The sequence below is a fragment of the Diuraphis noxia genome, unplaced genomic scaffold (genome assembly GCF_037042655.1).
Source record: "Diuraphis noxia isolate RWA-SAM2 unplaced genomic scaffold, SU_Dnox_SAM2 contig0007, whole genome shotgun sequence".
Classification (NCBI taxonomy): Eukaryota; Metazoa; Arthropoda; class Insecta; order Hemiptera; family Aphididae; genus Diuraphis; species Diuraphis noxia.
In genome coordinates this window covers 1,459,417-1,469,967 of record NW_028301717.1, presented here as the reverse complement: position 1 = coordinate 1,469,967, position 10,551 = coordinate 1,459,417, and the positions used below count along the sequence as shown (strand labels likewise).

At 32.6% G+C, this 10,551-nt stretch overlaps 1 protein-coding gene and 1 pseudogene across 5 annotated transcripts; both read right to left on the bottom strand.

Moving 5' to 3' along the window:
• Positions 1–105: 105 nt before the first annotated feature.
• Positions 106–3,890, bottom strand: LOC107171604 (UDP-glucosyltransferase 2-like; annotated as a pseudogene).
• Positions 3,891–6,453: 2,563 nt separating this feature from the next.
• LOC149054377 (THAP domain-containing protein 2-like) lies at positions 6,454–10,269 on the bottom strand. 5 transcript variants are annotated; one of them, XM_089230343.1, is made up of 6 exons: positions 8,965–10,269; positions 7,968–8,410; positions 7,722–7,891; positions 7,438–7,530; positions 7,254–7,377; positions 6,454–7,183 (listed from the first exon to the last, which is right to left on the bottom strand). In XM_089230343.1, exons 1-4 carry the CDS (start codon positions 9,027–9,029, stop codon positions 7,501–7,503), a joined length of 708 nt encoding a protein of 235 aa, XP_089086469.1. In that variant the 5' UTR covers positions 9,030–10,269; the 3' UTR covers positions 6,454–7,183; positions 7,254–7,377; positions 7,438–7,500. The 5 variants fall into 5 exon arrangements, with proteins under 5 accessions (XP_089086469.1, XP_089086467.1, XP_089086466.1 ...); XM_089230341.1 differs by having other exon boundaries at positions 7,254–7,530; positions 8,965–9,052; positions 9,165–10,269; XM_089230340.1 differs by having other exon boundaries at positions 6,454–6,874; positions 7,055–7,183; positions 7,254–7,530; positions 8,965–10,268.
• Between the last annotated feature and the right edge of the window lie 282 nt (positions 10,270–10,551).

Genomic DNA, 10,551 nt, shown 5'->3' with positions numbered 1-10,551 from the left:
TAACAATCAACTTCTAACTTGTATATTAAACATAGTATACTAATTATATGTAATGTGTACCTATAATTATTAGATAAAAATTAATAATAATATATACCTTTATAATTTATCAATATAGGTTAAAGACTGCAGCTAACACAATTTACTTTAAGTACATGGTACAATAATACATATAGTAATATGTTAACATTAAATTAAGGGGTAATTAAAAAATATCGTTTAATTAATTCTGTTGTTTAATCTTTAATAGTACTTATTTATTTGTATTAGGTATTATAATTTATAAAATTTTAACTTTTAAATTATATAATTTAAGGAAAATGTATAACATTTTAGTATTTAATTTTAAATTAAATGATTAATATATGATTATAGTATTATTAGATAAAATTATGTGTACGCATATGTGGCCCCTAATATAATGTTCAATGTTCAAATAGCGATAACAGTAAGACTTGTTTTCTTCCATTGATAAGGGCCCACAACCGAGTATAGTCTTCTAATCAGGATAGGACAAACAAGGGCGAAAGCACTATACAAGGCTATTAAATATATATGGGTCATCGTAAGCTTTACGCTTCAATTTGTTACCGAGTTGTTGACGATTTAAAAAGTTCCTTGTCGTGCTCATGATTTAAAGCACTAAAAATTATTTCATTATTTTCGTTCATTTTAAAATAACACTTGCATAAACGTTTTGAACACGACTTACTCTGAACATTATCGTTTAAAAATTTTTAGAAAGCGAATTTGTATCCTTTAATGCAATATAATAATTAATTTTTTTCACTGAACATTTTAACTATTTCTAGATTTTCCGTTTTAAAGATAAAGAAATAAAATAAAACTATGATAATTTGATATGGAATGTAGAAGTGTGACTAATGCTAACGTAGTAACATGAACTAACAAATTGAAAGGTGGTATTTACAGATAAGATATCCATAATCGAGATTATCTACGAGATTATTACCAAACATTATTGACAGTGCGCGGCTGAAAAACCTGTGGACGCAATTTATACATGTCGCGAGAAAACCACGGACGCAACTCGGATGGGTCGTGACAAAACTACGGACGCAACTCGGACAAAATATAATTTATAGACACAATTCGAATGCGCTGATATATGTATATCTAGTATTCTAGCCTAAATCAGGGCTTTGTATTATCTAGTTTATCAAGTTATGTAAATATATATATATATATAAGTATTTCTATTGTGTGCAATGAATAGCATTAGAAATCAATTAGATATACCAATGTTATTATATACGCATAATGTTCTCATAAAATATAATACGCGCAATACGTATAATATTGATTATTCGTGTACCTTTAATTGAATTCTATTCATATTTTTCTGTTAGAGACTTACAGTTTTTGTTCATGGCAATACTAAAAATATGTTTATAAATCATTTTTATACCACAATAAATTATAAACAAAACGACAAATGTGATGAATAAAAACGTGCTTATTATATCAACCGAAAAATATTGATACCACGTCGAATTCAGAGCATGGGATTTCAAATTTAGTGCTCCGTTATGGCGAAGAACGTATACTCTACCCAATGAACCACTGACTCCGCTGGAGACATGAGCCGGTCCTTGAACCGTTCAGAAGCGATTTTTGCGTTTTTCTGGTACCTGTGAGTTGAGGGAATAGTATTAAAATATTTTATTTAATGGCATAGAATGTCTTACCTGTCGTTGTTGGCAATTTCCAAAACGAAATTTAAAAACTTTCTTATTCGGTAACAGATAACAAATCCATAGATATAGCCATCCCGGCGTCGACCAGATTTTCAATATTTCTTGGTTGGTCGTAGTAAAAAGGGATTCTATAACAGGCACCCCCCCCCCCCGCCCACAGCTTCCTACACTCCGGATATGCCTCCGTGAGTGATAAACAGTTTCACATTGGGATGCACTATACATAATAATGTCAGATTATATAATTTACGTGAACATTAGACAATTATTATATAGGTATAATCATAATATTATAGTCTGGTATGAACTACATATTATATTTTAGTCGTGATTCAAATAAGTTTTCACACACCAAGTAAATCGCGTTGCGGAAACTATTTTCGCGTCGTTGCGTTCTTCGGTTTATCTGCCATTTCGCCTCCGTATTTCCACAACACCTTTTGTGAAACTTGAGCGAGCGCATTTCGAAACGCGTTCTGAACATTTTTTGGTAACGACGACATCGAAACCACCGACCCGAATGTGAAGTAAATCACCCCATGAGGTGCGTCTTTAATAAATTCCAAAATATCCTGTCAACAAGTAAATCTATTATTTAAAAAAAAAACTTCGAAAAGATCATAACGCAGGTACTGTTGCGTAGAATATGCAGATATCTCGAAAAGCACAGTGCGAATATTCTTATCGCTTTATTAATAATAATGTATACATTTTGTAAGATGTATGTTTTATGCATATTACATATAGATATCTTATGAATTACCCCTATACTAGAGGAATAAAGTTTTGTAAACGCTAATTTTTTTATGAAACGCGGTAAAAATTGAACAAAAAAATAATTATAGTTTTCTCTTTTCTACAGCTGATTTTGAAAATAATAATAACCCCTTTTTTTGTTTATCCATACAATATGTACCCCATCACGACGTCCACTTAATATTATCTTTGGTATCGGTTTGGGCGGAGTCAGATGTATGCCACCGATTTGAACGACGCCCGGAGTTAGCGATCGAGCTGGTTCGGTGATGTTAGAGAAATATTATTATAATATTATAAAATGCGTATTAGAGAAAATCATCGACGGTCTGACCGATGTTCTATATGATGTCGTACGGTCGTGGATCGGTCCGCCGGAGCTGCCATTCAGCATACCACATCAGCGCCGAACAGTAAGTACACCGTTAGCACCACATTCGCGAAACGCTCGGCAAACGTTTCTGGAGTGCCGCGGCTTAACAGCACGTGCCCTGGGGCCGCCGGATTCGGTACGTGGCCGGTCATCGAACGTTCCAGGTACGTGATGATCGGCGGTGGAACTACGTTAACCATGGGCACGTTGAGTACGGTGGCCACGTAAGCCACGCACTCTGACACCAATGGTTCGGTGACGACCAAATCGAACACCTGCGCCGCCGTCCCGTTCAAGATAGATGCCCACAGGGGTGTTCCCATAGGGTATGCTACATATACGCCGTATACTCTCAAGAATTTTTTTCAATATTATGGGTATACTGCGTATGCTATCAATCATAATCGATATTATACCATTATTATACAATATTTATAAAGATTGACGAAATATACATAATATTATAGGAATGAATAAAAAATTTGGTTAAACATTTTTTCCATATTATTGACACACTCTTTACTGGCTTTAATTCTATAAACCATAAGAAAAATATTTTTACTGTATTAAATATTTATATTTGATGATAATATAGTATACTCTCAACAAAATTAATGGGAACACTTCTGGATGCCCACCATCTGTTGGTGTTCGTAAACCATGTCACAATCTGCCCGCGTGATTTTCACCATGTTCGTCATCAACTTTTACGTGGAGCCAAAGTTTTCAATCAGAAGCGTGGCGTCCAGGTCGAGTTTTGACTCCGTTGGATCCGATACGTCCAACTCGGTGTAACCGTTCCGACTGCCGTCCAAAAACGGAGTGAACACGGTCACGGTGTGGCCGCGGTCAGTCAAAGCATGCAGCACGGCTCGCATCACGTTCCAGTGGCTTTTGCCAGCGACCGTCTACACCGCAAGGATGTTCGCGGCACCGGCGGTCGTCAACTGAAGCAGCGCTGGCCACACGTAAAACACAATCACCACCACGGCGGAGCTCGACGTGGCTTTTCCAGAAGTATTACCGTTTTCTAAATATAGATGGGTAAATGATAGTCTGTATTATTTAACCATGTTTATGGTGCCTATACCAACGTACCACTATGAACTCGCAGGCAATAAGGGAAATAATTGCGCGGCGAAGCGGGTTATACCGAGAACCAAATACTTATTATGAGCATTTTCAGGGTTGGTGGTGATGAGTGAGAGGATATAACGACCGACAGGTAATAATTTAAGTATTTTAATACTTATAACGACAGGTAGTAAAAAATATGACAATATAATGCCTTTTTCGGGTTATGGTGTGCGGATTGCAGAATCGTGTTTTAAGACAGTATTTTGTTTTTAGATATAATTTCTTTATATGAAGCAATATAAAGAAATACGACGATTTAATGCATGCTTTTTCATCGTGTGGCCGAGAAACCAGTTACCAAAGGCAAAAAATACTAATTTATCTTATATTAGCCATGATAGTCTTATAGTCTGTAAGATATAACCTGCAATAGCAATATCGATTTTGTCAACAATTGGTGTTGCATAAAATATATTCCTGTTTTTCCGAGATTATTTAGTGAAATTAAAGGAAATTTTCAATTTTTGACTTCAAACTACTGACTACAGTAGTCTAATTTACTAGGTACTTATACGTTATACCAGAAACTATATTCTCGAATTTAAAGATTGAATCACTTTTTTTAACCTACAATACGCGTTTACACACAAAAATATAAGCATTGTTGATCGCCGATATAGCTTCTACGAGTTCGGCGGTTGGCTATACCGACTTGCGGTGTATAGGACGTAAGGTTACCCAAATGAATACAAACTTATTAATTAATGACTAATACAATACAACCATTGTCGCGAAAAATACAATGAATTATACATAAAACCAATATATAAAAAAGGGGAGCGCGCCCTGGAATAAATACAACCATATACCAATAATATAAGATAAAAGGCACAATAAGTGCACAATATGCAAAATCTAATACAAATACAAAAAAAAAAATACAATAATAATAATAGCAACGATACCGCTGGTCACAATGATGGCGGGATCCCACGACGATGACGGATATATATTGATGTGGATGGTTTGCGCGATCTCCCGAAATCGCCAAATTATATTTTAGAAGCTCGGCGATGGTGAGTTCGTTGACCTCCCGATATATATATATGTTACCAGCCACACAAGACCTCCGCGACTTAATACATATGCACGCGACAATGCGAGCACTTGCGACAACGTGTGACGGGTGGTGTCGGACGTCGGTGAGTCAACCCGCACACGAAAAAATACAACAAAACCGACCGACGATCGATGCAATTACCACAAACTATTATAAATTATAATGCTATCGATACACGGCATATAACTTGTCGGTTGACACACGAAAACAACGTGTTATATCAAAGGCGACCGACACACGGTCACGGTAAACGATCAAGCGTAGCGAAAACGCGGTGTGTCGAGTACGACAACCACACGGCAGAGAGAGGTCGCAGACGGCGAAAAAAGTCAAATCGTCGGACACCAACAGGACGCGACGGTGCTTGCAGCCGGCGACACAAACGATGATGGGAGGGGCGGGGAGATGCTCGGGCTCATCGGCGCCGTCAACGCGGCAGGTCGTAAAAGTTGCACGACGGCGCGAAGCCGTTTCGTGTTCGAACAAGCATTGTAAAGCAAGGTTCCCTTTATATCTAAAAATAGTAAAAACTAACCTGCAGTCTTTATGAGTAATTATTTGTTTGATAATTAAAATTATTTTTGTCGATAATATTCCATCGGAGATTACCGTTTACCTATAAATTATAATACATTCGTTAGGTATGAAATATAGAAGATAGAAGGTTCATATCTCTTTCGGTTAGAGGTTTAATAAATTAAAATGTAGTCATTCATTTACTGTACTTATTAATACGAGGCATGTGATACACGTCACATCCACCAATTATTGTACCTCATGAAACAAATAAACGAATAGATAGAAGAACAAACTAAGATCATCATAGATGAACGTGATTAAAATAATATTATGTTTATGATTAATAATTCACTTTGATGCACAATGAACTACAACATCGCGTGTAATGTGTATCGACTTTGGTAAACATATTATGGCAGTTATGTATTTTCGACTGTCAGTTATCATTCATCATACTTATCACAATTTTTATTTTATAGATTTTTTTAGCCTTTAATGTTTAAATAAGTAACATAAAATATTGGAACAAAAAACTACACAAATAGGTAGGTACCTTTACTCTATAGGTGAACATATCCACTATATGTTTAGTTCAAAAAGTAGGTTCATGTGTGCGACGTGCGAGCAAATACCTTGTACCTTGTCCTTAACTTCAAAATTAATTGTTGTTTCCAAAAACTTTTACACATGTAAAAGTCTAATACAAGCTGATGCTTAACAAACAAATAATAATGGTTGTTTCACGTTTAATATCAAAAAAATTAAAAATTACATAACCATGCTTCAAAACAATATTGTGTACCACTCCTATACTTACTTATTTGTGAATACTTAATAATTACACAATACATTTCTTAAAAAGCCAAGAAGCAGAATAAAAAAAAAGTCACTTATTATGATAATATAATAAATTTATTTATTTTATTCTAATGGTAATTGGTAACAAGTTTTATGCTTATGATAACTAAATTTATAATAAGATAATTTTTCGGTAAAAAAATAACTACTCTTTTACATAGATTATACATATGTTATATACAATTATTATCCAGTCTATATTTCAATAAAAATTAAAGTAATTTATAAATAATATTGTTGAATAAACAAAACAAACTTAATATAAAATAAATTAATATGTATGGAACTGATTGATAGGTATAACATTAAAAATAATCATTAATATAATAATTCTATAAAATATGGTAGCATTAACAATTAACATACTCGAACAATATACTTAATTAGTTATTAGTAATAAATTATTGTGTTTGTATTATATATAAGTGTGCGCAGAAGGTCTTACAACTGAACCTTCATTTTTTGGAGATCACCATGACACATAAAACAGATTACATAGAACAATAAGTCAATAATCAATTTTCAATTATCTGTATGTATTACAAAACTGTAACCAATAACAATTATCTATACTTTCTAAACATAATGTACATAATAGCCAATATATTAAATTCAAATTTTTTTCCTGAGTACCTTTCATTCATCTAATACAGAAAACGTTACTGTAAACATGTAGAATTGATATATTGTCCTGTACAGATATGGAGTTCTTGGTTTATTGACATTACTCATTGAAGTGACAAATTAGACACAAGTTACTGCCTGTTGGTAATACATAATTAATTAAATATGAAATAATTGTAATAAATTGAATAGTTGCTTTTAACTTTACCTATCAAATGATCATAATTGTTATGTGCTACCTTCAATCAATTCCATCTTTAAGTTTTCAAATAAACATTTTTTATCTTTGGTAAAGCACAATTTAATACCAGCAAATGTATTGGGTGTACATTCTAGAAGTGGCATACAATAGGTATGATTTTTGATAGTACAATTAATTTAATAAATATTACTTTGCAATTTAAATTCTTAAAATATTCTTACTGATGTTTTTATATTATTGAAGGTATTTGATTTTAGTAACGAATCATTTTATCCATTTGTTCCTGAAACAACATAATTTTTTTTTTAAGATTTTCATAAAGGTTTATTAGTTTCTTATATTTCCATTTAATGTTAATTATTTTATCACTTGTAAAAAGAAAAAAAATAGTTTGTACGTATTGTTTTATCTGAGATTTTTGATTTAACCATATCCCTGCAAAAGCCCTTGTATAAAGATTTACAAAACACTAACCTTTAAAGTTTCGATTGTTGAGGAATAGCGTCTAATTTTTTGATGAAGTACTTTTATTTTTTTTCTTAAATCATGTATAGTTTTTTGTTGTGTCATTGCAATAGTTTCCCAATTCTTCTTTGGGGGTTGAAAAGTGATTTTGAAACTCTCTGATATTTTAAAGCCAGGATCTAAAAATATATACAAAAATTAACGCAATGAAAAAAAAAATCATATGATGATAAAATATAGGTAGATAAAAATTACTTTCATTATTTCTTAATGTGTGAATACTTGATTGGGGTATATCTAACACACAAGATTCGCTGGCATTTAATGTGTGGACTACACAATCTGATGGATTGATTGATTTTTGGAAACCTATATCTTCAGATATAATCGACTCTTCAGGAAGTTTCAGCACATAAGTATGGTCTGATAAATTACCATGACGTTTTCTTGCAGGCATTCGAGAGGATTTTAATCCCAAATCCATAACTTTTTTCAGAGAAGCATTATGTTTTTCATTTTCCTGAGAGTTAAAAATACTTGGAACAGCAGTATGTGTTAACTTAATAAGATCAGGTCTTTTTTGATAATCATTAATAGTAAAATGTGCTTCACAAATCAAGGTATTATTTGTGGGAACAAAGTTTTCTCTACCAAGTGCTTGTATCCATTGTGATCTACGGTTTACGTCCCTAGGAAATCTATCAAAACACAAAAAATTATAGATTTTTACAAGTTGCAGCAGTAGCGTCATAGCATATTTTATTAACCAGTTCAAATTTAAAAAAACAATACATCTACATAACTGTCTTTACTATCTGTAAAAATTGAATTATTATTATTATTATAGTCACTTGCGAAAAAAGCAGTGGCTTAGACCCCCTCCTCCCACAAAAAATATAGCCCCCAAAAATAAATTTGAAGATTTTTAAGGTCCCTTATAGATAGACCTGACCTTTCGAATCTCACAATATTTGCATCTATGACTATGACATAATAGACATAAAGAACTTAATTCGTAATAATTGTAAGTAAATTATTCTAACTATCCGCCGACAGAAACCACCAACGATTTGTGGCATTATTGCTGTTCAATTTGAACCAATAACCAATTAGAAAGAATGTTAGAAGCTATTGCAGGTAGACAACTTACTTCAATTTAATAACTACTGATAAATGATAATAGAGTATTGATATGATTGTATCGAATACAAGCATTAGAAGCAAACAAAATCTAAGATAATATGTCACTTACCTGAAATATTTGATTTTACCATTGCCTTTACTCTTGCAACCACGTACACAACAAGATGTTGGCATTTTAAAATATATAGTGTTGTCAACTGTTCCCAAATATTAAAATACGTTTGATTAAAATTAAAATCATACGGAAAAGATAAAAAAAATTGTAAGTTTGATTTAAAAAATATAAATTAAAACGTTCAAACGAATTACCATGTGACGGATAAATCGCTTTTAATGATAATATTATATTCCTATTCAAGGGCTCAAGGCTATTACAACATTTACAACACTATCTGAGATAACAGTTGACTTGGCCCTGCTTCGATATATTTTCAATCGCAATTCGGTAGCACTGAACTGAAATTACTAAATTATTATAGTAAATACCATAGTGAAACAACAAAAAATTCAATAATGACGATTCTTCATATTATAATGTTGGATAAGATATTATCCTGATATTGAAACTGAAAACTGAAATTTTCAAAAATTATTCCAAATTAAATAAAAGGTGTAAGGGAAATTATGGAGTGTTGATAGCTTAAACCCAATTTCAAAATACACAGAGTTATATAGGTACCCAATCTGGCGGTAAAGCACGATTGAGCATAGAATATTTTATGCGATGTTGCCATATTCACTTTGCCAACATTTTAAAATTATTATCACTTGTTATTACCATAGACCTTATATAGACCTTATAAGGTCTATGGTTATTACGTTATTACACCAATTATTATGATATATGACGCGAACCGTGATCCGTGAGCCGAGCTCCTCGACTTTATCGACAATGTTATCGATTAATAAATTAGTTCCGGAGCAAAACGATGTTTTAGACATTTAGCATCGGGGGCAAATGCCAAATATAAGATAATTAAGATACAATTCCAAAATTATTAAAGAAATAATATCAGTGTTTGATGTTCGATCACATACTATAGTCGTGTGTAGACAGTTATAGTGCGTTTCGTATAAGTGCTTTTATAGTTTCAATTTTTTTAATATGGATATAAGTGATATAACAATTATTTTATCAGAGAGAGGCAAAGAATTGGCCTTAGTGAATTTATACACATATAAATTAACTGGATAGCGCAAAAAAGATTAATCTTTTAAGACGGAGGTGTACGAAACTACGAATAGTAAATGTTCAGCAATAATGTTCTCAGGTTTAGTTAACGTAAAGTGATTGAAACTGCTAGACAACATAAACACGATCAAAATTCTATTGAAAAAATAGAAACACAAGTTTTGAGAGAAAATTTCAAGAGAAAAGCTGAAGAATCAATTTTCCCACGGCCACTTAAAATTATTCCCAACGAACTTATTTAAATAAATATTTTTGTACCTATAATACAGTTCAAAATTGAAAATGGCAACGTTGCAGAGTTTTTTATGCTCAATCGTGTTGGTTTTCTTTTGTATTCCAATTTCCTTTGATACGCCGACAATTTATGCTCAATCGTGTTGCGAAAAAGGTGTTTTATGCTCAATCGTGTCGCAGCCCAATCTGGAGACTGGAGAGCGGTTTTAAATATTGGTTGAATTAAATAAAGCAAGGTACACCATTGTCAATTTGCACATGAACTGAAAC

What these genes read in the sequence shown, in the direction of transcription:
- LOC149054377 (XM_089230343.1), bottom strand. Translation starts at nt 9,029, where the DNA reads ATGCCAACATCTTGTTGTGTACGTGGTTGCAAGAGTAAAGGCAATGGT. An exon ending in GGTAAAATCAAATATTTCAG is followed by an intron (nt 8,411 to 8,964) that starts GTAAGTGACATA and finishes GTGTTTTGATAG; the next exon opens with ATTTCCTAGGGACGTAAACC. An exon ending in CAACAATCGAAACTTTAAAG is followed by an intron (nt 7,531 to 7,721) that starts GTTAGTGTTTTG and finishes ATGTTGTTTCAG; the next exon opens with GAACAAATGGATAAAATGAT.